The sequence below is a fragment of the Mustelus asterias genome, chromosome 25 (assembly GCF_964213995.1).
Source record: "Mustelus asterias chromosome 25, sMusAst1.hap1.1, whole genome shotgun sequence".
Taxonomy (NCBI): domain Eukaryota; kingdom Metazoa; phylum Chordata; class Chondrichthyes; order Carcharhiniformes; family Triakidae; genus Mustelus; species Mustelus asterias.
In genome coordinates, this window is record NC_135825.1 from 54,375,035 (window position 1) to 54,403,026 (window position 27,992).

Below are 27,992 nucleotides of genomic sequence, written 5' to 3' on the forward strand. Positions count from 1 at the left end.
CATTTTCATGTAGGCCGGACTCGGCCAGGACACAACATCTCTTCCTTTGAGGGGAATTAGTAAACCAGCTGATAGTTTCATGGTGGTTATTGTTCAGCCTAGCTTTCAGCTCAATATATTATTAAAAAATTAACTGTTGTGGTGGGATTTGAACTAGTGTGCCTCTGGATTACTAGTCCAGTGACATTACCATTATGCCATCATCTCCCCCTAATCATTCTGATTTTTAAACCATGGGCTTCGAGTAGATTTAGTAAATGAGGTTTCATTTGTAAGAGTTAATTTAGTTAAAATTAAACATGTTTGTACTTTTATTTGCAACAAAACCACATTCCTTGTGTGCAGGATACTTGGAAATCTTGTTAATATGTCTTTCGGACTTGGTACATTTTGAACTAGTTTTTTTCCAACATTTTCTTAGATAGCAGAATCACAACTGTTAGAGCACAGGAGGAGGCCATTCAACCCGTCTTGCCTGCGCCATGGCAGTGCACCTGATGCCATTCCCCCACATCTCCCTGTAGCCCTACGCACTCTTCCTTTTCGGGTAGTGATCCAATTCCCTCTTAAATGCCTCAATTGAACTTGCCTCCACCATACTCGGGCAGTTCATTCCAGATCTTGATCGCACGCTCAGTGAAAATGTTTTTCCCCACATCTTCATTGTTTCATTTGCCAATCGCCTTAAGTCTGAGACCTTTCATTTTCAACATTTCCTCCAATGGGAATAGTTATTCCCAATCTACTCTGTCCAGATCCCTCATAATTTTAAATATCTCTTTTCAAATCCCCTCTCGAGCTCTGCTCCAAGGACTGAAGTTCCTTGTCCCTGGAATCATCCCCATGAATCTTTTCTGCACTCTCTGAAGTGCCTTCTCATCTTTCCTAAAGTGTGATGCCCAGAATTGGGCACAATACTCCTGTTGGTGCATAATTAGTGTTTTACAAGTTTAACATAACCTCCTTGCTCTTGTATGCTGTGCCTTTGTAAATAAAACATATTCTGGATGCTTTAATCAACCATGCTCTCAGCCCATATTACCACCTTCAATGACCTTGTTACACTTGTACCAGATTAATCTGCTCTTGCACCCCCTTTAGAATTGTACCCTTTATTTTGTATCACTGTAGGCTAACATTATTTAAACTTGAATGTCTCATTTCCTTAAGTGTGCTTTTGTTTCAATATTTAGATTAGAAACATATTAATAAGTCATTATTTTTGTGCCTTACAAGAATTTTTTCCTTTGCTAATTCCCTCCGGGCCACCGGCTGTTGAGAAGTAAAATGAAGCAACTCATTTGAAAGTGATTGTTTATTGTTGGCACATTACCAGAGAGTGCATTAGCATGGCCTAGAACTGCCATTTATTTCCCAACCAAAGGCTGAGCAACCATGTGGCATCTTTCTGTGGTATTGAGCTCAGATAAGTGGTAGAATCTGGTCTGTGCTCTACTGTAGCATGCATGTCAAGTTAGAATATTGTATGTACGGACATCTGTGCTACTGGAAATGGGGAAGGAAACCTTTCTTTTTTCTCTGCAGGTTTCAGATTTTGTTGCACCCAATACCAATCATTCAGTCAGGAGTCAAGAGACCAACTTGGCATCTAACAGTAAACCAAACCTTGCACTCAACCTTAAGCCGTCATCTATTATTGTTACCCCTGGTAAGTTGATGGCTTATCCACTATTGAAAGATGAGGCAATTTAGTAACGTGAAGAGCCACATTGTTGTTAAAGTTTAATGATGGGCATGTGAAATTATGGCTACGTGAATTGTGAAAAGTAGAGTTCCAGATTGGGCTCTTCCAACCTTGAATGACTTTTTGAATGATGTTTGGTAGAACGCTGCATTAATGGTCATTCTTCATCAGGAGCAGTAATTGTGATAGCGTATTGAGAGGATAAGCGGGGTTTTCTGACATGGTGGGGGAGGTGGCCTGCCACTGGCTGGCGGTGGGATTTCTGGCATTGTTAAAGGGGTTCCTGCTCAATGTACATCTCGCCGCTGGGAAACCCACAGCGGGGGTGCACCATTTGCGGGGTCGGAAGACCCCCTCAGGGTGAGCACCCGGAATATTCCAGCCAATAAGTTTAAACTGATTGCACGGGAGAGTATTGCCATAAGATTGAAGAATGTTAGTTTAAGCAGGATTTTGCCTATAATTTTCAAATATGCTAAGTATGGTTATACTGCAGTGTCTAGCGAGAAACAATTAACAACTACGAAAGTTGTATAATTCACTGATAATTATCACTAAATACGAGGTGTGGAAATATGAAATCATAGCACACAACATGATATAATTAGGGTGCATATTTCCCCTTCGTCAGAGGTGTCCACTGAAATCAGTGTTCTGCATTTTTTTTACATGAGACAGCCATCCAGCATTTCCAGACCCTGATGTTGGGAATCGCCTCATTGATCTGGCATAATGACTTTAGCCAATGAGTAATTGAACCCCACAGAGCAAGACGAAACGAAGGTTAGGGTTCCCAACATTCTGGCTTTTGGCGAGTATTTACAGGAAAGTAAGATTGGCCTCCTGAGTGCTGCTGCTGGCAGGGTTGGGGAAAATGATCCTTTTATGCGCGTTTCCTGCATACAGAGTATCCTGGATGTCATGCCTTGCCGCTCATTTGTCATGTCCAGGCCCAGTGATCAACCTATTATTTGGAACATCTCAGTCCCTTACCATTTACCAAGATGGCAGCTTTGGGGTCAATGAACATTGCCTGAGAACTCTGCAAATCCTGACCGCGCAGCACAAACTGGGAAGGGAAAGAGGGGTGCACAAGCTGAGATGTGGGCGGATTTGTAAAGGAGTGAGAGAGAGTGCAGCTCAAACTGGTGGAGGGACTGGACAACACAATCTGAGGGACAAAGGGTGAAAGGAGAAAAGTTTAAAGGGAATATTAGGGGGGGGGGGGGTGTCTTCACGCAGAGAGTGGTGGGAGTGTGGAATGAGCTGCCGGATAAAGTGGTAAAACTTTTAACATTTAAGAAAAACTTGGACGGATTCATGGATGAGAGGGGTGCGGAGGGATATGGTCCAAGTGCAGGTCAGTGGGACTAGGCAAAAAATGATTGGCACAGAAAAGAAGGGCCAAAAGCCTGTTTCTGAGCTGTAATTTTCTATGGTTCTATGGTGAGCAGCACAGCCTGGTAGAGTTGGAGGGTGAGCAGCACAGTCTGGGCAACCGGAGAGACACGAGCGCATTATGGGCAAGGCAGGGGGCTGTCAGCTGGCTGAGGCAGAGGCTGAGCACTCCGATCCGGCTGAGGCGGAGAGAGAGTAGCACAAGCCCAGCGTGCCAGAGAGAGTGAGCAGCACAGGCTTGTGTGGCAGGAAGATAGAAATCATGAAGATAGAGAGAGCAGCAGAGGCTTGTTGTGAGAGAGAGAAAGCACAAGCCTGGCACGGAAAGACTTAGAGTGAGCAGCGCGGTGAGAGTGAGCAGCGTGGAGAGAGTGAGTGAGAGTGAGCAGCGCGGAGAGAGTGAGTGAGAGTGAGCAGCGCGGAGAGAGAGTGAGCAGCGTGGAGAGAGAGTGAGTGAGAGTGAGCAGCGCGGAGAGAGAGTGAATGAGAGTGAGCAGCGCGGAGAGAGAGTGAGAGTGAATGATCAGCGCGGAGGCCAGCAGCAGAGCGAGGGAACAGCACAAGCTTGGAGAGCGCAAAGGACACAAACTGCAGATGGGGAGAGTGTGAGAGCAACAGCTTTCAGTTCTTATAATATTGTAAAATAGCCCAAGACAGTTCTTCAGAATGATTATCAAGCAAAATCTGGCACCCAACCACAAGAGATATTAGAACATATGACAGCAACTTTAAGAGAGGGAGCGGGAATGAGCAAAGAATTCCAGGGCTTGTGGCCTAGGCAGCTGAAGTCACACCCACCAATGTTGGTGCATGGGCAATAGGACAGAATTGGAGGAGCTCAAATGGTTTGGGAACTGGAGGAGGTTAAAGAGAAACTCGGATAAAAACTTTGAGATTCAAATGTTGCTCGATCAGAAGCCAGTTTAGGTCAACAAACACAGGGGTGATGGGATTGGTTGGAATTTGAATACAAGCAGCAGAGTTTTGGATGAGCTCAAGAGCGGCAAACCCAAGGAGTAAGGAATATAAATGCAAATTGAGTTGTGTTTCTTTGATTTTCTGCATTGTAGTTTAGGACTTTGTGATGGAAAGCAGTTTGGGCACTCCCAACAATACATAAACCCCTTTCTTCCACCTCTGTAAATAAAGTGCCACCTCCCAAGTCTTTGTCAAACTGAGCACTATTCTTGTACGCAGCAAGTTCATCAGAAGTTCTTTATTTGATCTTCAGGCCTTCACGCAAGATCCATTGCATATTCAAATCTTTTGATGCCCTTATTTTACCTAGCCTTTGTATTTTTGAGCCAGGTGATTCACTTTTATCTCCTCTTTAAGGAGAAATATTTGGGCGTCGCTGGCTGGCCAGCATTATTGCCCCTCCCTAGTTGTCTGAGGGCAGTTGAGAATCAGCCACATTGCTGTGGCTCTGGACTCACATGTAGACAAGACCAGGTAAGGGCAGTTGATTTCCTTCCCTAAAGGACATCAGTAAATTGGATGAATTTTTCTGACAATTGACAATGGTCTCATGGTCATCAGTAGATTCTTAATTCCAGTTATTTTTTATTGAATTCAAATTCCACCATCTGCTGTGGCAGGATTCGAACTCAGAACATTAGTTGAATTTCTGGATTAATAGTCTAGCGATATTATCTCCCCAACAATGATGAGACTATGCTCATAAAACACAAAATCTTGAGTAATAAAGGAGCCAATTCAGTTCTCTCCTGGCCCAAATGGAGAATCCTGCCAAACTTATTCTATAGAGTCCATTAGAGCAACATCTGCAACTGCTTTAATGGACCCTATCGAATAAATTGGGTGGGATTCTCCCGCCATTCATACCAGCGGTATTCTCTGATCCCACTGCAATGAATAGAGATTTGGCTGAGCACCAAATTCTCGGTCCACGCTGGCAGCGACAGCGGGGTGTGAATGTAGGAGAATCCCGGCCGTTGTTTCATCTGCAAAGTACTGGAGAAGCGAACCGTATCAACTTCCTGAGTGTAATGAAATATGAAATAATGTCACCTCGAAGAAAAAGCTTTGGCATTCTCTTCCAATATGCTAATTGAAACATCAGCGTTATGATTCGCTTCAGGATAGCAGACTAAGAAAATCTTCAAAACATAAAACATCGTTTCAGATAAATAAGTCCCTGCCTTGCGTTTAGCCCTGAGGAATAGTTAGTATTCATTTTGGAGCGAATGCAGTTGGTAGGAGACTAATTTAGTCATGAATGAAGCATTGTGTGGTGTCTTATTTTGGATGTAATTGCCAGGCGAAAATACAGATTTAGTCTTTGTACCGCTCTGATTCTCAACCATGCTTATGACCTTTAAAAGATTTTCTTTGCTGCGTAGCAATTGTTGGCAGAGGCTTCTGCATTCCACTTGCTGCTTGCTTATTCTGTTGAAGGTTGGTTGTACTATAAATCATCTTGAAGAGTAAGTGAGCAATGACAGTTGGAACTCCATGTGTTGACCTGAGAAATATCGCAGCCAACCTTGGAGAAGCAATGTCATCCCTTAAGCAGTTCAAGTCTGCATTCACAATCGCCTGAAAATCTCAGTGTTAATCCTGGATAACAAATAGGCTGCTCCAGAATTGAAGGCATTGTTACAGTGAAGTTGTTTTCCAGCATTACAGCTAACATTCATCAGAATCAATTTTAGAACCAAACGCTAAGTAGATGTAAGCTTTTGATTTATTTTCAGCATCTTGTTTCCTGGAATGGTCTCTATTACCTCAACTGAAAACTCAGAGGTGCTTGCAATAAAACAACAAATCCATTCTTTTCACTTGATCACGTAAGAACCGTTTCTTCTGCAGTTTTCCTATTGCCCGTAACTTTTTCTCTAGCTACCCAGCTGGTTTGTCAAGCTAACACCTTTAGATGAAGATGAATTTTTAAACATTCAGGACTTACATTCTAAATTGTGGCTAGTCAGAAGTCTACTAAAATGTTGAATAGAGAATGAAGAGTATCTTTAAATGTACTTTTGATGCATAAAATTCGTAAATTTCATGAAATGTCAAGCCTTCATTATTTTTATGTATGTTGAACATCCATGATGGCTACATTTAATAATTATTTGATAAATCCTTAACCTTCCCAATGGGAGATTCCAATTTAGAAGCTGCTGCTATGCTAAGATGTGAGAAGAATTACGAGGGACTCATGGTTCAGACTGTGAATTCAAGAATGTGGACAATGTCAGTAATTCATTATTGAAACCCACATTTCAAAGCAGGAATGACGTTAAGATGAAGCCAAACTACTACGAATGCTAGAATCTGAAACAAAAAAAGAAAATGCTGACAGGTCTGACAGCATCTGGAGAGAGAATAGAGCCAACGTTTCGAGCCTTTATCAGAGCTGAAGAGAAGGAAAATCAGACAAAGATTTATGCTAGGGGGTGGTGGGGGAGGTTGGGGTGGCTGTAATTGATGGGAATGGCTTAGACAAAAAGGGAATGTAAGTGGTGATGATAAAGGCTGATAATGGTGCTAAGAGTGTCCATTAAGAGATTGAAATGTGTGAATGGCAGAACACCCCCCCCCCCCCCTCTCATAGTATAAATCTTTGTGGCTGTAATGCGTAGGGAGATCCCCTAGTGCGCTAATAAAAGTAGAGGGCAATTTTTAAGATAGAGTAGGAAATATGCTATTGTATTGTACATAAATGCTGCTTATGGCTTTTGTGTATGAATGATGATATATAAGGATGAGTGACATATATAAGCATTAGTTCAGGGTTTAAAGTAAACTATTTGGTCAATGTTACTGTAATGTTATCACTATCATTCTCAAGATCATTATCAGAAAGGGCCAGTATTTGATGTATTTGCAACAAATTACTGAGGTCAGCGCTTACCTCACATTCAGCAGGATACTTAGAAAATCATAATCAGATCAGGTGGATAAAGGGAAATCTGTAAATGTGGCATACTTAAAATTCCTAAAGGCACTTGCTGAGGCGCCACATCAAAGATTCCTACACAAAATCAGAGGTCACGGTGTAGGGGGTCAAGCGTCAATAAAGTATTAGCTAGCTAACAGGAAGTAGAGAGCAGGGATCTTTTACGGGTAGGCAAGCTAACTAGTGGAGTGCCACGTAGAGATCAGTGCTGAGGTCTCAATTATTTACAATCCATATCATTAACTTGGATGAATGGATCAAATATATCGTCAATAAATTTGTCAATTACAGCAAGATAGGTAGGAAAGTAAGCTGTCAAGCAGAGGTAAGGTGCCTGCAAAGGGATATAGATAGGTTGAGTGAATGGGCAAAACATTTGATAAGATGGAGTATTACACATTAGCAAGAAGAGTTGAAGAACAGTATACTATTTAAATGGAGAAAGATTGCAGAACTCAGTGGTACAGAGGGATCTAGGTGTCATGGTTGTCAACAAACGACTAATCACAGTGTGCAGCAATTACCTCGTTAAGAGAATTGTAACATTTATTGTACTATAAATGGAGATAGCTGGACTACTTTAGGGGCAGTGCTTCTTGTAAGCTAATAACACTGAAAACCTTCCTTAAAATTAGCCAGCTTGAACCTAAAGACCAGTCTGGAGTGATTTTTCTGCTTGTGAGTAACAATGGTACATGAATCACAAAAAACAAGTGGGTAGGAAGGTAAAAGGAATGTTGGTCTTTATTGTAAGCTGAATGGATTAGGGAACTTTTACTTCAGCTGTGGTGTGACCATGGGCGGGATTTTCGGGGATGGCCCGCCATTGGCTGGTGGCAGGATCTTCTAGTCCCGCCGCTGTCCGCGGGATTTCCAGTTGTTCGAACCCTCGGTCGCCAGGGAACCAGCGGGAGGGGCTTGCCATTGACGGGACTGAGCAAGCCCTCTAGGGGATGGCCAGAAAATACTTTTCCTCATTTGGAACACTGTGTATAATTTTGGTTTCGTTATTTGAAAAAGAATATAATTGTGTAAAAAGCAGTTCAGAGAATGTCCACTATTCATTCCTGGGATGGAGAGCTTATCCTATGAAAAAAAGTTTGAGCAGATTGGACCTAAACCCATTGGAATTTTGAAGGATGAGAGGTGATTGTTTTGAAACACAAAGATCCTGAGGGGGAATTGATAGGGTGGATATGGGGAGAATGTGTTCTCTTGTGGGAGAGACAGGAACTTGAGACCACAGGTCTCCTTTTTAAGATGAAGATGAGATTTTTTTGGGGCTGTTAGCCTGTGGAATTATTTTCCCCAAAAAGCAGTGGAGGCTGGGTCATTGAATTTAGAAGTAGTGAGATGTTTGGTAGACAATGAAGTTGAGGGTTATGGGGGACAGACAAAGAAGGTGAAGCTGAGATGACAACAAGATCAGCCATGATAAGAAATTCAGGAGCAGTTCAAAGGGCCTACTCCTGCTCCTCAGTCCCATGTTCCTATGATGACTGCTTTTAAAGCTGTTTCTTCAGTTAATTAACACAATTGACTCTGATTTTTTACAGGCATCTAACACATGTTTTTTAATAACACTGGGGTACTTACACTCAGTGTATTTTGCTCTTAGGTTAATCCGTTCACTGATGTAAACCTGGTATTTTGATTCAAACAGAAAATGCTGGAGGCACACAGCCTGTAAATCAACAGCCAAAAGAGCAGAAATCACAAATTTACATCTTTTGATTCATAGGAACATAGGTACCAGGAGCAGTCCAATTGGTCACTTGGCTCTGTTCTGCCGTTCTTTGAGATCATGGCTGATCTGTGACCTAACTCCATAAAGACGCCCCTGACCCATATTCCTCAGTATCTGGTTAATAAAAATCTATTATTTTTAGATTTAAAGTTAACAATTGACCTTGCATCACTGCACTGTGGGTGTACCTACACTTTGAATCTGTCCTGCCAGTTTTTGAGATCATGGATGACCTGTGACCGAACTGCATACCTCTGCCCCATATTCCACAGTATCTTTGGTTAACAATTGATGTTGCGTCACTGCACTGTGGGTACATGTACACCTCAGGGACTGCAAGAAGGCAGCTAACCACCTTCTGACGGGGAACTAGGGATGGGCAATAAATCACTGGCCTAGCCAGTGATGCCCACATCCCATAAATGAATTTAATCAAAAAGTTGCCATTTGTGGAAGGGAGTTACAAACTTCTACCACACTTTGTGTAAAAGTGTTTCCTAATTTCACTCCTGAAATATCTGGCTGTAATTTTTAAGCTGTGTTCCCTAGTTCTAGACCCCATAACCAATGAAAATTGTTTCTCTATCTCTGTCTACCCTATCTGTTTCCCTTAATCTCTTGAAGTCTTCAATGAAATCACCCATTCACTTTATACCTTTCAGGGGGTGCAGCGTGAGTTTGATGCTCAATCTACCTGAATTAGGTACTGAAAATTAACGCGTTAAGTGTTTGCAGAATTTTCATTACATAGTTCAGTGGTTCCCAAACTTTTTTCACTGGGGCCGCACTTTCGGAATAAAAATTTGCTCGCGCCTCACTGAATTGTTTATTGATAAGAAATACATTCAAAAACAAAAAAAACTCCTAGCAGTGCTTGATTCATAACATAAAACACAACTACTTTATAATATGATCATGGGACATCGTCCTCAGCATCACTTGATGCTCTTGCTCTCACTTTGGAAAAATATCTATCCATGTTTAAATGTTTCTTTGACTGTGCTTGAATCTTCCCGCCACACTTGCCATCCTCTCTCGCCGCACCAGTGTGGCGCGCCGCGCCCTTTGGGAACCACTGACATAGTTCAAAGTTTCCAGCATCCATTGCTCCCTTGTTCCCACAGTATCTTTGGTTTAAATATTGTTAGGAAGCTGTACTTGCATCTGGTTAGGTATTGCATGAAGTTTGTGATTTTGTGAATCTTTTGTGAAGTTTGTGTTAGATTGGGCAAATCAAGAAGGTGAAAATTATTGCAAATTCTACTCAAATTGAAATTCGCTGTTCTGATTGCTACCCTGCTTTTTTGTTGCTCTTTATTTCCTCCACATTGTTTATCCAATCGCCTGAAAACAATTATATATTTGAAGAATATAAAATTTATTTTAAAATCCAGATTTGGGTTTCCATTTAATCCACCTAATCTAATTATACCAGACAGACAGACAAGGACTGGTTGATTAGGCCTGTTTACATTGCAGTGCAACCATCGACAGCTTAACTTTGTAGTATCATTGAAGTGTTTAGACCGATGCCCAAAGAGTCACTGCATGGGCATCTTCCATTGGCAACTTTGCTGTCGCGCAAGTGCAAATGCTTGCTGTCCATGGTACAGGCCTCAGTGTTTTATTGGCTGCGGATTGACTGGTGCTCAACCTACCTGAATCGACCAGCAATATGATTTTGTGCCATTTGGCAAGGTCACAAGAGTTCACCATTGCTATCTGTGTTGAGGAAACCACCCAACTGGCAATATAGATTAGTGCCCTGCTGAACTTATTCTAGTTGAAAGGTTCTGAAACATGACAGGAGCATTAGTGTTTGTTTGTAAGGCAGTCCTGGGTATGTCACTGTTAGTTTTTTCCAAATAGTTATTGTATTCAAGTGGCTAATGTAGTTTGACTTTTGTTAATGATGCCAAATTAAATCAGGTGCCCCAAAGGAGATTTAAACATTATTTAAGTAAAACTCATTTATCTTTATTCCATCATTATTTTATAGTAATTCATTAAATTATATCACTCTTTTTAAATACACTTCCTGGATTAGAAGTGGCAGGAAGGCAACATAGGCTTCAGTCTCTGATGTTACTGCTAGACTAGGCAGGTGGACTCTAGTCTTGCTGAATGGTTAACTTTTCATTCCAGCGGAGTGATGCCATGTGCTTTCTTTGGCTGTATTACTTTGGGGTGCAGAAGTCTCTTTAGCTAATTGATTTGTCTTTCCAAATGATTGTCTACTCCTTACAGTTTTTAGCTATGTCTTCAAGGGGACCAATGCCTTACCCTTAAAAATTTGCGCATCTTTGTGAAACAACATTTCCACCTTAGGATGTCTATCTTAATATGTCTATGCTGACCCTGAATCAGTGCCCTGTTGCCTTGCTGTCCTGGTTTATCTGCATTGACATGTTTTTGCTTTTTCTATCCCTGTATTCTCAGATACTGATTAGATAATCCCCCCTGAGAAATGGCTTTTTGATACTGAGAAACTAGCCCATCAAGTTGTTCCTCGTAGCTCATCCTCCTAACACCCGGAGCAACTTTATTGCTGTCCACTGTCCAGCAACTAGAGCCTGGATGATTCCCTTAGACTGCAGCAATTAGAACTGCATGCAGTATTCCAAGCGATTAGACTGTGTAGGGAATGACTGACCAGCTTTACTGAATATTACTGAAAGAAAAACATTGGTGAGAAATCACATTGTCAAAATATTACATGAGAAACATTTTGATCATATTGTTCAAACCTGCATGTTAGCTGTTATAAAAAGATGGATTAAGTATACTGAGCACAGTTGTCTTTACTCACCTTTATTAATTATTTGCATATTGTATGAAACTTTGTTTTGTTCGGTGACACTGCACGTCAGCCTAAGCCAATGACACAGTTCGAGAGCTGCTCAACAAGTAAGGGCATATAACAGAAGTGAATTATTATTGGAGGTGTTTGGTATATGAGGAACAGAATTACAGGATAATTTGCCTGTTCGTTGAAAGAAAAAAAGGACCAGGTTGCAATGATAGTGTTCTTGGCTAATGCAAAAATTGAAAATTTCCCTGCCAATGTTTAACTGTCAAATCTACATATTCCCAAAACACTTGTACTGCAAGAGTGAAGGGGAACAGTTGACGTTGTTGGCTGTTTCTAATATGAACAAATCAAATGCAATGTGTGTGCAACACCTAAAAGCTAATTTTTTTCTGTTGAGTTTCAGCAGAATTTATGGGCATTATGCCGGACTGCTCTCTACTGAGTTTATTGGCACTTTGGATATATAACGGAATTTTAAAGATGAAATTCAAATTGGGATTCAAATCACATTGTGATTCAAACTAATATTTGTATTTCACTGAAGCAAATTAAATATTCAAAATTCTGTGGCCATGGAATGGTTTTCAGGGCCTACTTCATTGTTTAATGATGTTGGCTATAAATGTGATTTCATTGAACTACGTGGTTGTGTCTTCATGCATCTGCTGTACTTAGGTGGTTGAGGTTGTAGAGTTGGAAGGTGCCGTTGAAGGATACTTTGATGAGTTGATGGCTTACATCTTGTAATTGGTACATTCTGCTACCACTGTGCATCAATGATGGATGGAATTAATACTTAAGGTGGTGTATGTGGTGCCAATCAAGCAGGCTGCATTGTTGTGAATGAGTGACTTGACTGTTGTTGGAGATATACTCATACAGGCAAGTGGAGAGTATCCCACTGCAGTCTTGACTTGTCCTTTGTTGATGGCTAATAGGCTTTGGGAGTCAGGAGGTGACTTACTTGCCACATAAGTCCTAGTCTCTGACCTGCTTTTGTATTTATATGGTTGGCCCAATTAAGTCAAAAAGCAGAATACTGTGGAATCTAGAAACCTGAAACAACTGCTCAGCAGGTCAGGCAGCGTCTGTGGAGAGAGGAACAGTTAATGTTGATGACCTTTCATCGTAACTGGGAAAAGTTTGAGATGAGTGTGAAATGAATCACATGCCTAACCTTTCCCAGTTTTGATGAAAGTCATTGATCTAAAACATTAACACTGTGGCGTAGTGGTAATGCCACTAGACGAGTAATCCAGAGGCCCAGGCTAATTCTCTAGGGTCACGGGTTCAGATCCCACTACGGCAGCCGGTGGAATTTAAATTCAGTGGATAAATCTGGAATTAAAATTTGTCTGTGTTATGCCTTATTTGTTTGTGTAAAAATACATCTGGGTTCTAATGTTCCTTCAGAAAGGAAATTTGCTCTCCTGTTGGATTCATAATTGACTTAGGGTAGAAGACAGAGGGTGGTGACAGATGGCTTTTTCAGTGACTGGAGACCAGTGGCATACCACGGGGATCCGTTCTGGGCCCCCTATTGTTTGTCATTTATATAAATGGCATGGGGCGTAGGATCAGTAAGTTTGCCCATGACACAAAGGTTGGCCGGGTGGTTGACAGTGAGGTTGAATGTCTTGCGTTACAGGAAGATATAGACGAGATGGTCAAATGGGCGGATAAGTGGCAGATGGAATTTAACCCTGATAAGTGTGAGGTGATACACTTTGGAAGGATTCATTTGATAAGGAAGGATACTATGAAAGGTCTGACATGAAGTTCCAATGAACAAAGGGACCTTGGTGTGTTTGTCCGTAGACCTCTGAAGGCGGAAAGACAGTTTAATAGACTGGTGAAAAAGGCATATGGCACACTCGCCTTTATCAATCGGGGTGTAAATTACAGAAGCAGAGAGGTCATAATGGAGTTGTATAGAACTTTGGTGGGGCCACAGCTGGAGTAGTGTTCTTCCACATTATAGGAAGGACGTGGGTGCAGAGGAGATTCACCAGGCTGTTGCTTTGGGATGGAACATTTAAGTTATGAAGAGAGGTTGGATAGACTTGGGTTGTTTTCTCTGGAGCAGAGAAGACTGAGGAGCGACCTGATTGAGGTGTTCAAGATTATGAGGGGCATGGACGGCGAGCAGCTGTTCACCTTAGTTGAAGGGTCAGTTACGAGGGAACACAAGTTAAAAGTGAGGGGTGGGAGGTTTAGGGGGGGATTTAGGAAAAGCTTTTTTACCCGGGTGGTAACTGTCTGAATGCGCTGCCTGGGAGGGTGGTGGAGGCGGGATGCCTCACATCCTTTAAAAAGTACCTGGATGAGAACTTGGCACGCCATAATATTCAAGGCTACGGGCCAAGTGCTGGCAATTGGGATTAGGTGGGCAGGTCCGGGCCTTTCATGTGTTGGTACAGACTCGATGGGCCAAAGGCCCTCTTCTGCACTGTAGTATTCTGTGATCCATATGGATTCGATGGGAATCTGTCATTCTAACCTACATGTGAATCCAGATCCATAGTAGTTAAGAATGAGTGGATATTCTTAAATGGCCTAGCAAGCCACTCAGTCGTTTCAAACTGCTATAAAGTCCAAAAGGAATGAAACTGGATGTACCATCTGGCATTGACCTAAGCTCTGGAAATAACAGCAGCAAACCCAGCTCTGTCAACCCTGCAATGTCTTCCTTGACAATATCTGGAGGCTGGTGTCAAAATTGGGAGAGCTATTCCACAGACTAATCAAGCAATAGCCTGATACCGTCATACTCACTGTATCACACCTTACAGACAATGTCTGAGGCACCGTCACAATTCTTGGCTATGGCCTGTTCCACTGGCAGGAAAGGCCCACCAAAGATGACGGCATAGTGGGAAGGAGTTGGTCTTGGGAGTCCTGAACATTCTGGGCCTTATCAAGTTCATGGCATCAGGTCAAACATGGGCAAGAAATATCCTGCTGATTAGAACCTCATGCCCTCAGAGCTGATGAATCAATACTCCTCCATGTTGAACACCATTTGGAGGAAGCACAAAGAGTGGCAAGGGTAGAGAATGTACACTGGGTTGGGTCTTCACTGTCCATCTTCAAAGACATAGCTGCTAGAGTTGATCTAAGGCAAGTGGTGAGGGAACTAACAAAGGGGAGAAAACTACTTGACCTTGACATCACCAGCTACCTGTCGCAGATACATCTGTCCATGACAGGATTGGTAGGACTGACCACCTTGTGAAAATGAAATCTGACCTTCACATTGAGGGTACTCTCCATCATGTTACATGGCACTACCACCATGCTAAATGGGAAAATTTCAACCAGATCCAGTAACTCATCTCTGAGCATTTGAGCTTTGTGGACCATCATCGGCAACAGAATTATATTCACAACAATCTGATCTCAGCATATCCTCTACTCTATCATTACCATCAAGCCAGGGAATTAACCCTGGTTCAATGAAGAGAGTAAGAGGGCATGCCAGAAGCAACACCAGGTATTCTTAAAGATCAGATGTCAGCCTAGTGAAGTTGCAACACAACGCTTGCATGCCAAACAACAGAAGCAGCATGTGACAGTCAGAGCTAAGTGATCCCACAACCACTGGATCAGATCTAAGCTCCGCAAAACTACCACATCCAGTCATGAGTGCACAATTAAACAACTAAAGGGAGGAGATGGTGGCTCCCCAAATATCCGATCCTCAATGATGGGGGCCCAGCACATCAGTGCAAAAACAAGGCTTAAGTAACTGCAACCACCTTCAAACAGAAGTGCCAGGTAGATTTTGGCTGCCTCCATTGTACATAGTCTTCAGCCAATTCTATTCACTCCATGTGATGTCAAGAAATGGCTAAAGGCTGGAACACTAGATAATGCTATGGCTATGGGCACTGATAACATTTTGGAAATAGTATTGAAGGCTCATGCTCCAGAACTAGCCGTGTCCCCAGTGAAGCTTTTCCAAAACAGCTGATACGTACTCAACAATGTGGAACATTTCCCAGGTAGGTCCTGTCCACAAAAGCAGGCCAAATCACACCCGGCCAATTATCATCCCATTAGTCTACAATTGATCATCTGTAAAGTGATGGAGGGGGTCATCGACAGTGCTACCAAGTGCAATTTACTGAAGAAAAACCTGCTCACTGATGCTCAGTTTGGGTTCAATCACGGCCACTCAGCTCCTAACCTCATTATAGCCTTGATCCAAACATGAACAAAAAGCTGAACTTGAGGGGCGAGATGAGTGCGACTGCCCTTGACATCAACTCCGAATTTGACCAAATGTGACATCAAGGAGCCCTTGTAAAACTGAAGTCAATAGCAATTGGGGGGAAAACTTTGCACTGATTGGAGTCTTACCTAGCACAAAGGACGATGTGTATGGGTTGTTGGAAGACAATTATCTCAGTCCTGGAACACGAGTGCCTCAAGGTAGATTCCTGAGCCCAACCATCTTCAGCTGCTTGCACAATGACTCTTCCTCCATCATAAGGTCAGAAATAGTGGTAGGATGATTGCACAATTGTTAGCACTATTTGGAATTCCTCAAATTCTGAAGAAGTCCATGTTCATATGCAGCAAGACCTGGACAATATTCAGTCTTGTGCAGGTGAGTGGCAAGCAATGACTGTCTCCAGCGAGAGAGAATCTAACCATCTTCCCATGACATTCAGTGGCATTTCCTCACTAGATTCCCCATGATCAATATCCTGGGAGTTGCCATTGCCCAGAAACTGAATCAGACCAGCCGCATAAATACTGTGGCTACAAAGGCAGGTCAGAGGCTGGGAATTTTGTGGAGAGTTACTCGCCTCCTGACTTCCCACAGCTTGTCCATCATCTACAAGGTAGAAGCCAGGAATTTGATGGAATGCAGCCTGGATGAGTGCAGCTGCAAAAGCACACAAGAAACTCAATACCATCCAGGGCAAATCGATCTGCTTGATTGGCACCCTATGCACTTCAATTTCCTCTACCACTGACACGCAATGGCAGCGGTGTTGTATCATCTAAAAGATTCAGTACAGCAACTAACCAAGGCTCTTCGACAACACCTTCCAAAACTGAGGCTTTTAGCACGTAGGAGGACAAAAGCAGAAGATGCATGGGAACACCACCACCTGGAAGTTCTCCCTCAAGTCACACACCATCCTGATTTGTAACTATATTCCTTCACTGCTGCTAGGTCAAAATCCTGGCACTCCCTCTCTAACAACACTTTTGGGTATACATACACCACATGGACTTCAGCAGTTCAGGTAGGCAGCTCACCATCACCTTCTTGAGGGTGGCCTAGCTAGCGATGATGTGGAGATGCCGGCGTTGGACTGGGGTAAGCACAGTAAGAAGTCTCACAACACCAGGTTAAAGTCCAACAGGTTTATTTGGTAGCACAAGCTTTCGGAGTGTCACTCCTCCTTCAGGTGAGTGAGGAGTTGTGTTCACAAACAGGGCATATATAGACACAAACTCAATTTACAAGATAATGGTTGGAATGTGGGTCTTTACAGGTAATCAAGTCTTAAAGGTACAGACAATGTGAGTGGAGAGAGGGTTAAGCACAAGTTAAAGGGGTGTGTATTGTCTCCATCCAGGACAGTTAGTGAGATTTTGCAAGCTCAGGCAAGTCGTGGGAGTTACAGATAGTGTGACATGAACCCAAGATCCCGGTTAAGGCCATCCTCATGTGTGTGGAACTTGGCTATCAGCTTCTGTTCAGCGATTCTGCGTTGTCGTGTGTTGTGAAGGCCGCTTGGAGAACGCTTACCCGAAGATCAGAGGCTGAATGCCCGTGACTGCTGAAATGTTCCCCAACAGGAAGAGAACACTCCTGCCTGGTGATTGTCGAGCGGTGTTCATTCATCCGTTGTCGTAGCGTCCGCATGGTCTCGCCAATGTACCATGCCTCGGGACATCTTTTCCTGCAGCGTATCAGGTAGACAACTTTGGCTGAGTTGCAAGAGTGTGTACCGTGTACCTGGTGGCTGGTGTTCTCACGTGAGATGATGGCATCCGTGTCGATGATACGGCATGTCTTGCAGAGGTTGCTGTGGCAGGGTTGTGTGGTGTCGTGGTCACTGTTCTCCTTAAGTCTGGGTAGTTTGCTGCGGACAATGGTCTGTTTGAGGTTGTGCGGTTGTTTGAAGGCAAGAAGTGGGGGTGTGGGGATAGCCTTGGCGAGATGTTCGCCTTTATCGATGACATGTTGAAGGCTCCAGAGAAGATGTCATAGCTTCTCCGCTCCGGGGAAGTACTGGACGACGAAGGGTACTCTGTCTGCCGTGTCATGTGTTTGTCTTCTGAGGAGGTCGGTGCGGTTTTTCGCTGTTTACATCTGCTCAAATGAGGAGGTTCGCAACAGACACCTACAGATGCTGAAAGACGCCCTCATAAGAACAGATATGGCGCTCGACTCATCGATTGACAGTTCCGACACGCCACAATGAAAAACCGCACCGATCTCCTCCTGAGACTTCTTACCCAGCTAGCGATGCCCATATCCCATGGACAGATGAAAACAAAAAGGCTGAGAAGGAAGAAATTCATGAGTGATCAAAGGAAAAACAAAGGGAAGGATGGCCACACTATGCAGTAACTTATGAAAAATAGTTATGGGTGATGTATGTACGATCTCTTAGTTTAAAATTGGATATATATGAAAGAGAAATACATTTATTGAAGTTGTGGAGAAGTGGACCAAGAGTAGCAGCAAGCCCTGGACCAATAAAACAATTCTTCTGACTCGGCTTTGTGAAGACCAAGGCCATCCCAAACTAGGCCCTTGTGCCCTGCTAATGTTCAATGGCCAAGTTGCTGGTATTTTATGCTTTGTCATAACTGTCGGGTTGTGTTTTGTATATTTAAGTCCCTGGAAGAGATTGGAGTAAGCAACTGGGGTGTTGTTGCAGAATGGCAAATGTGATGACTGGAATCGGGAAAGCCCCAAACCAACTATCCCCAAATCTAACCCGACCATCTTTTGACCTTTTTCAAACACCCCGCAACCTCAGCAGATCCACTACCCCGCCTGACAGCCCAGCTACCCAACTCGACCACAACTGATGAGCCATAACTTGACTACCTTTCCCACCCTACCTGTCCACTCATCTACCCATTCACTCACTCACCCATTCACTGTAATTCAAACACTGGACCTTACCATACAGCAGCTAACATCATAAAAAGGGAACATGTCCTCTCTCCCTCTCTCTCCCAACTCTGCTGTGCGCTGATGGAGCTCCCTGAGGGATGTTGCACTGCACGTTACTTTGAAAATTGAAAGACCTCAAAAGAAATGTGCAGCAGCATATAGGGGAGTTTGGGTGTGGATGGAATTCAACCATTATTGCAACTGGTTGGAAGATCTGGGCTTGTAATTGTTGTTTCTTTCTGCCCAGAAAACTGATGCATCATTTTAATACTGGGTGTGAGGCTAACCAACTAAACTTCAGGTTTCTACACCTAGTTTTGGATGCAGAGAAGATTTTAGTCCTGATTAATCTCCGCTTCAGATGCTGGCTTTCAAAAATCAATTTTGGAATGTTTTGGTGACTAGATTGGTATAAACATTCTGAATTATAACTATGTTGGGCCCTGTCTTGGATTATTCCTTAGAGTGTACTACGTTTTTAATCTTTAAAAAGTTGATTTATAACAGTGGTAGACAATAAACTTTTATTCCTTATTGAAAAATTAGATACTTAGATTAAGCAGGAACAGTGTAACATAGAAGTGGCAGTCGATTTGATTGCTGTTGAAAGCATTGTATAGCGGTACCACATGGTAGGTTGTTTTTTTTTGTTTTTATCCCAATTCAATCAAGTCCAATTCAGAGTCTCAACAAGATGAGACATTCCCGATCCAATGGATACAAAATTGGCTTGATGACAGGAGACAGAGGGTGGTTGCAGAGGGTTGTTTTTCAAACTGTGGAGGTCTGTGACCAGCGGTGTGCCTCAGGGAACAGTGCTGGGTCCACTGTTATTTGTCATTTATATTAATGATTTGGATAAGAATATAAGAGGCATGGTTAGTAAGTTTGCGGATGACACCAAGATTGGTGGCATAGTGGACAGTGAAGAAGGTTATCTCGGATTTCAACGGGATCTTGATCAATTAGGCCAATGGGCTGACGATTGGCAGATGGAGTTTAATTTAGATAAATGCGAGGTGATGCATTTTGGTAGATTGAACCAGGGCAGGACTTACTCAGTTAATGGTAGGTGTTGAGGAGAGTTATAGAACAAAAAGATCTAGGGGTACAGGTTCATAGCTTCTTGAAAGTGGAGTCACAAGTGGACAGAGTGGTGAAGAAGGCATTTGGCATGCTTGGTTTCATCGGTCAGAACATTGAATACAGGAGTTGGGATGTCTTGTTGAAGATGTACAAGACATTGGTAAGGCCACACTTGGAATACTGTGTACAGTTCTGGTTACCCTGTTATAGAAAAGATATCATTAAACTAGAAAGAGTGCAGAAGAGATTTACTAGGATGCTACCAGGACTTGATGGTTTTAGTTATAAGGAGAGGCTGGAAAGACTGGGAATTTTTTTTCTGGAGAGTAGGAGGCTGAGGGGTGATCTTAGAGGTCTATAAAATAATGAGGGGCATTGATCAGCTAGATAGTCAATATCTTTTCCCAGAGGTAGGGGAGTCTAAAACTAGAAGGCATAGGTTTAAGGGGAGAGGGGAGAAATACAAAAGGGTCCAGAGGGGCAATTTTTTCACACAGGGTGGTGAGTGTCTGGAACAAGCTGCCAGAGGTAGTAGAGGCGGGTACAATTTTGTTTTAAAAAAAATATTTAGACAATTACATGGGTAAGATGGGTATAGAGGGATATGGGCCAAATGTGAACAATTGGGACTAGCTTAGGGGTTAAAAAAGGGGCGGCACGGACAAGTTGGGCCGAAGGGCCTGTTTCCATGCAGTAAACCTCTATGACTCTATTTGTTTTTGTTAGCATTTTAAAACTGAGCAACATTTTTACTGTTGGAACCTTGCTCTGTCCACTTTTCCTTGGTTCTTGGAGCTACCAAGACTCATGCTCCAAGCTTAGGTAAAAGGTGACAAGTTAAAACTCTGATTAAAAATGAAACATGTCAGGAAGAGTTAATAGGAAAGTAAACATTGTGTCTTTGATAGATAATTTGCGAGGTAAACAGGAAAAATAATCAAATACTCCAACTAGCTCAGGAAATCCTGTTGTACTGCCTCCTGTGGATATATAAAAGGGGCATGTATCTTAGAATCTTTTAAACACTGACTCCTTTGAAACTTGCTTTTCGAAGCAAGTCTTCAAGCTGCTCTTTTGAAAGTTTTTAAGGCCAAAGAAATATCAACGTTCACTGTGTGGGAAGACCACGAGTTTTCCTATCAGTGTATGCTTGAGCTTTGTCTATAAAATGGTAATCATTATTAGCCATTGGTACAATAAGTTATCTTATTTTATTGCAGTTTGAGGTTTATGAAATTCCATGGGAAGAGACTGAAAACGTTTTGTGTGATGAAATAACTGTACAACATATTTAGCATAATACACCCATGAAGGTCTGCAGCGCCAAAATATGTCCTGAAACACTTGCCGATTGATGTTGGGGTTTGGTTAACTTAGATAAACATGAAATGGAACATGCGATACCCCATAGATATTCATATCTAACATTCAATGCGTGTCCTTGTGGTGATTAAATCTCCACCTCCATTGCTCACCAGTTTTCCTCTCCTCAAAGGTTAACTATTTAGGTTATTTTCCGTAGGTATATGGTACCTTTCATGACCTTGTGCGGTTTTAGAATTTGTGCAAGCAATCTGGGCTTCGCAAGCATTTATTTTCCATCTCTAATTGCCATTGATAAGGTTGTAATGAGCTGCCTTGAACTTGTGATACAGCTACATCCAGTGATCATGAAGAAACAATATATTTCCAAGTTAGAATGGTACAGCATGTGTTGTTAAATATTTTCGTGGTGGCAGTGCTTCCCAAGCTATTCAACTGTGGTAAGAATCACAATCATATTCTGACTTCACTGAACATCTACACTATGCAATTCCAGTGCTCCTAAAATTACTCCTAAAATTCCAAACTAGTTACTCCCCATGTAACTTCTGTGATTAATGTGTTAAAAATGAATTTCCAAATATATGAATTAATTGCAGCAATTAATTATGATATTTTGATAGCCCTAGTTAACGCTGATGCTGAACTTGAGGGTGTTTGTGCTATAGATCCATGAGCAAATATGATTCTCATTTCACACTGCTGGCAGAGCGCAGACATTTTGCATGGTCTGCCCTACATTCCTGAAGTAAAAATGCAATATACCAACCCCATCCATTACACAGTCCCTTGATTGCTTTGGACCTTAATTCTTTTCCTCCTCCGTCAGATCATTGTCTTCCTCCTACCATTGTATAGCCAATTGGATGTTGGGGCAAATTACATGACTGGTATAATCTGCTTATTAATTGCTATAGCTTTGCGTGCTCTGAATTGGTCCTGCCCCAAAAGAAACTCCTTCTTTGGAATGGCTTCTGTAGCAGATTTAATTCCGAAGCAATGCAGTGTAATTGACAGTGAGGATTCATTACTGAACTATCCAGACAGACCAACAGCATGTTGGCTCTGACTATTTTTATATGCCATAAGAAAATACGTGTTGCTTTGGAGATAATCCTCTAAGATCTTCCTGTGTAAACATGTAACTTTGTTCATTAAGATGTTGCAGATCATAATTCTGAGATTAAATTAAGTCATTGGGATTCCATGTAAACAAGATTCCAGAAGAATTAAAACTGGATTATAATGAAAGAATGACTTGGTCAACACCACTTTTTGAAAAGAAAAGACTTCTTAACTTTGAGATGATTTGTTAATGTGGCCATGTTAGAGCATTGAATTAACTGGATGCAATTAAACTGACAACACCTTGAATAGAAGCTGGTGTCTTTTCATAATTCCATCCCTTCAATCCCATGTCACAAATTGTTTGTTCCAAGATGCATTTAAAAAATCAAATTCATCTGATGAATGGACGGCACAGTGGTTAGTACTGCTGCCTCACAGTGCCAGGGATCTGGGTTCGATTCTCGGCTTGGGTCACTGTCTGTGTGGAGTTTGCACGTTCTCCCTGTGTTTGCTTGGGTCCTCCGGGTACTCTGGTTTCCTCTCTCAGTCTGAAAGATGTGCGGGTTAGGTAGTTTGGCCATGCTAAATTGCCCCTTAGTGTCAGGGGCACCAGCTGGGATAAATACATGGGGTTGTGGGGATAGGGCCTGGGTGGGATTGTGGTCGGTGCAGACTCAATGGGTTGAATGGCCTTCTTCTGCACTGTAAGATTCTATGATTCTATCCCCAGCTTAAAAAAGAGTAAAATTGAGATTGTTTTGAGAGGTAATTGACAAGACCATCTCTTTCGTCTGTTTTAAGTAATTCTGTTCTCTTTCACAATGATGTTGTCAGCTAATCATGATTTAGATGCTTAGATCTTTGTATTATAATTCTTGAGCATCACTGGTTACTTCTCTTAATACTGAGCAGGAGTTGCCGGAAGAGACTTTTTTTAACCCCTTGTGAATTATCTTGGTACATCCCACTAATTTAATTATCATGCAAATTTGTGTACTGTGTAGTTACCTTAATTGAAATAAAAGCTTTTGCCCCTCTATTTTCCCCTTTGCTGGTGCTCACACACTGTTCCCTATGCTGAGTAGATGAGCTAGTGACCTTCCACCACCAGACTTCTAATAGCTGGACGGAAGAAATTGCCACGAAGTGTGTATCAACAAGATTCAGTTTCTGATTTTCTACTCATTTTGAATTATTCTTCCGGCAGTTGACTTTTATCCACCCCTCTGAACTGCCCAGCACAGGGGCAACGGGTGTTGTTTAAACTTAACTGCTGTACATAGTGTGATGACTAGAATTAGAAATGAACTGCCCGAGATGCCAGTGGAGGCAGATGTTTTACAAGATTTTAAGGGATAATTAGATATTTAGGCACTTTGATCTTTAAACCAGTTAAGTGGACAGCAGTCTTTTCCTCCCCTGTATTTTCCAATGTTCCCATTGGAAGGAAGAAAAAACATCCAGGGGTAACCCATCCCAGTTATCTCGAGCAGTCTGTTCATAACTACAACTGGAGATTTTATGATTTAATCCGTTGATGATCTTGGCTTGAGAAAGGAGCTGCAGGAAGAGACAACGCTGCATAAATATATTAGTAAGTGCAAAGTGTTGAGGTACGCAGGGTATTGTTGCTTAGGTTACAGAAAAAAAACGTGTAAAAAGATTTATAAGCAAAAATGCATCGAAATCAAAGAAGTTTCAAAGTGTATTTTTGAACTGGATTTTTGCCCAGTAGCAGTTCTGTAAAACTAGCAATTTATGTGGAGAGATGCTACAAGCCAGAGCTGTAGGTGATCATCTTAGACCTGTACCTGCTACCTGTCTGTTGGGTGTATAGTTCTGATAGTTGCTTATGCACGATTTAAGTAAAATTTCAAACATTCAATATTGCCAGTAGTTAATGAAACTATCAATAGGATATCCCTAGCCATTCCAACATTTGCAAGTACCCTACTGCGGAGCATTGAAAATGAGGCAAAGGCAATGATTTTGTTTTCAACTTTTCAATCAATCAGTCATTATTTTGGCACTTAGGTTTCAGTTGAGCACAGCAGAAAACAATTGAGTGTCATGTCTTTAGTTGTGCAGTGGAAATATTTGACCACTGTCCTAGATGGTGTGGAGCTTCTTGAGTGTTGTTGAAGTTGCACTCTTCCAGGCAAGTGGAGAGTATTCCGTTACACTCCTGACTTGTGCCTGATAGATGGTGGACAGGATTTGGGAGGAGCAGGAGGTGAGTTACTCTCTGCAGGACTCCAAGCCTTTGATCTGCTCTGGTAGCCACAGTATTTATGAATGGTAACCCCCAAGATATTAATATTGGGAGATTCACCTCTGATAGTGCCATTGAATGTGAAGGGGCAATGGATAAATCCTCTCATGTTGCAGTTGGTCACTGCCTGACACTTGTATGACGTGAATGTTGCTTGACAGTTGTCTGCCCAAACCTGGACATTGGCCAGGTCTTGCTGCATTTGGACATGAACTGCTTCAGTATTTGAGGAATCGCAAATGGTGCTAAACATTTATCTGAAAATCCCCTCTTCTGATTTTATGATGGAAGGAAAGTCATTGATGAAGCAGCTAAAGATAGTAGGGCCTTGGACGCTACCCTGAGGAACTCCTCCAGTGCTGTCCTGGAGCTGAGATGATTGATCTGTGGCCACCACAATCATTATCCTTTGTGCCAGGCATGACTCAACCAGCAGAGAGTTTTCCTCCTGATTCTAGTTTTGCTAGGGCTCCTGATGTCATATTTGGTCAAGTGTTGCCTTGATGTCAAGGACAGTCACTCTTACTTGCTTTGAAGACCAACCTTTAGTAACTTGAATTTAGTGCTATGCCTGATATTCTTCATTACATTGTGGTAATGCAAGGTGGATTATCGCACTGGTCATGCATTATTATCATTTATATAAATATTTTATCATAAATGGTGCATTTTTCTAATGTAGCCTTTGGAAAGGACCAATGGAATAAATATTAGTAATGACAATCTTTGAGAGTTGTACCTGAATGAAAGGCAGTTTTCGTATTGGCCTTATTTTACTTTGGATTGAGAGGCCAGTTCTCCATGTTTGGAGAGCTACATCTGGCCCCTTTATCTCTGCTTGTAGTTTTACAGAAGTCTGGATCTGAGTCTTTGATCGGGATATTGGAATTATTTGAGCATATTAATGGTACAGTTGAGCAGGGAGAACTGGGGGTGTGTGGTTTATTTAGATTTTTGGAAGGCTTTCGACAAGGTCTCACACAGTAGATTACGAAGTAAAGTTAAAGCGCATGAGATTACAGGTAATGTCTTGAGATGGATAGAAAGCTGGTTAGCAGACAGGAAGCAAAGAGTTGGAATAAATGTCTTTTTCTGATTGGCAGGAGGTACCACAGGAATCTGTTCACATTATATATTAATGATTTTGCCGAGGGAACTAAATGGATTATCTCTAGATTTGCAGATGATAAAGTTGGTTGGGAGGGTGAAATGTGAGGAGGATGCAGAGATGCTTCAGTATGATTTGGATGGCTGAGTGACTGGGTAAATGCATGGCAGATGCAGTATAATGTGGATAATTGTGAAATTATCTACTTTAGTAGCAAAAATAGGAAAGCAGATTATTACTTGAATCGGTGTAAATTGAGAGAGGTAGATATTCTGTGAACCTTGGTGTCCTTGTGCATCAGTCGCTGAAAGTAAGTGTGCAGGTACAGCAGGCAGTAAAGGAAAATGGTATGCTGGCCTTAATAGCGAGAGGATTTGAGTATAGGAATAGGGATGTTTTACTGCAATTGTTGGAGAGGCCACACCTGGAGTATTGTGTGCAGTTTTGGTGTCCTTGCTGTAGCGGGAGTGCAGTGAAGATTTACCAGGCTGATTCCCGGGATGGCAGGACTGTCATATGAGGAGAGACTAAGTCGGTTCAAATTATATTCATTGGCGTTTAGAAGAATGAGAGGGGACCTCATAGAAACTTCTAAAATTCTAACAGGATTAGACAGGGTGGATTCAGATTGAATGTTCCTGATGGTGGAGGGAGTCCAGAACTAGGGGTCATATTGAGGATAAGGGGTAAACCTTTTAGGACTGAGGTGAGGAGAAATTTCTTCACCCAGAGAGTGATGAATGCGTGGAATTCACTACCATAGAAAGTAGTTGAGGCCAAAACATTGTGTGATTTCAAGAAGGAATCAGCTATGGCTCTTGGGGTCCAGGGGATCAGGGATATGGGGAGGGGAAGGTGGGATCAGGATATTGAATTCGATGATCAGCCATGATCATAATGAATGGCGGAGCGGGCTCTAAGTGCCAAATGGCCTATTCCTGCTTCTAGTTTCTATGCATGTTTATTTTTTGAATTTGATTTGGCAGTAGAATGTCTCTCTGAATCTGTTAAAAGGTCAGTATAAGAACAGCTAAAAGAACAATGAATTCTCTGGATATAACAAGATGTCAACCTCAACACCAGGATTGATTTCTAGTGTTGTGAAACTTCCTGCACATCTACCAAGCTTATTTAAAAAGGCACGCTGCAGTTTTATTTATATATAACTTGGAAGGGTTAACTGCAAACGATATACATTGAGATTAAAAGAATAAAAAAATCTTTTGACTGTGGCTTTAAGACCAGCTGCAGATTTTTTTTGGAAACATTTATTAATGAAGATCTCATTGTCTATAAATTGAGAAATCTGATATCTCAATGTTCACTGAGTCGAATGTTTTCCTCAGGGACTGACTGTTTCATCTACCCTCTTCTATGCCTTTGATTGTGCAGCTTGCAATTTTATTCATAGAATTCTGACCATATAAAGGGAGTGTCTGCTAGTAATGTTAATAAAGACTAGACATAGGCAGCAATGTCTTTTGCCAGGCTGAATAAATCAGTTTGGGATTGGAATTTCACAAATGTTGTGTGACTGTGTTTGCAGAAATCTTTTACAATCAGCTGTCTGTTGCAGCTATGTGGACTGGATATTTAATAAACTGTTCTTTTTTTTCCTTCAAGATCACATGAATAGTGAGGTTGAATCTCAGGACGTCAACATTCCTGAGCAGTTTTCGGGACTTCTACATGGGTCACCTCCAATCTGTGAGATTCAGAACGATCCAGTCATACTCCTAGCTACTTTGAGCAAAGGGGGAGTGGAAGCTGAAGCGATGCAAAGCAGCGTGTTGCCAGAGAGGCAACACTGTGCAACAGGGCAGGCAGAGAACACTGGCATAAAGAACTCTGCTGCAGCAGATACTGCTGAGCAAAAAGGGCAGCAGGTAATCCATAATACAATCCTCCCCATCAACATCAACCAGGCAGATCCTTCAAACTCTAAGTCGGTTCAAAGTAAAAACATTGCAATCAGCAAGGGAGTAGAAAGAAGGACATGTACTTTGGAAAGGGTACGGCCAAGTGGAAAGGGTAAGGCCGGTCTTAAATTCGCAAGAAGTTTGTCAAAATCGGATTCGGAGCTCATTATAGGTTCTCCATCTGAGGAGGACATGCTGGGAAGTCGTAGTGAGTCTCTTTCAAACTGCAGTTCGGTGAAGAAGCGGTTAGAAAAATCGCCATCTTTTCAGTCAGAATGGGAAGAGGTATGTACAGCTGACTATAGTTTATGATTGTTGTTTATGTCGGCCAACTATTTACCAGAGTTAAATAATGTAAATTCAAGTAATTGATCTTTTTAATCTAAAGCTGTTACTGGTCAAGTGGGTTAATCTGTTTTATGTACTCATTGGTCTACGTAAACTGATGTTGTTCTCCTGGCACCATCCTGATTTCTGTA

At 42.0% G+C, this 27,992-nt stretch overlaps 1 protein-coding gene across 15 annotated transcripts in view; it reads left to right on the top strand.

Moving 5' to 3' along the window:
- The window catches only part of LOC144479191 (ankyrin repeat and SAM domain-containing protein 1A-like), a 409,264-nt gene that overhangs the window by 184,910 nt on the left and 196,362 nt on the right, over positions 1-27,992 (top strand). For all 15 annotated transcript variants that reach the window (XM_078197812.1, XM_078197820.1, XM_078197816.1 and 12 more), the window contains 2 exons: positions 1,546-1,669; positions 27,218-27,798. In XM_078197812.1, the coding sequence (XP_078053938.1) occupies positions 1,546-1,669; positions 27,218-27,798 (705 nt within the window). The remainder of the gene's footprint in view (positions 1-1,545; positions 1,670-27,217; positions 27,799-27,992) is intronic.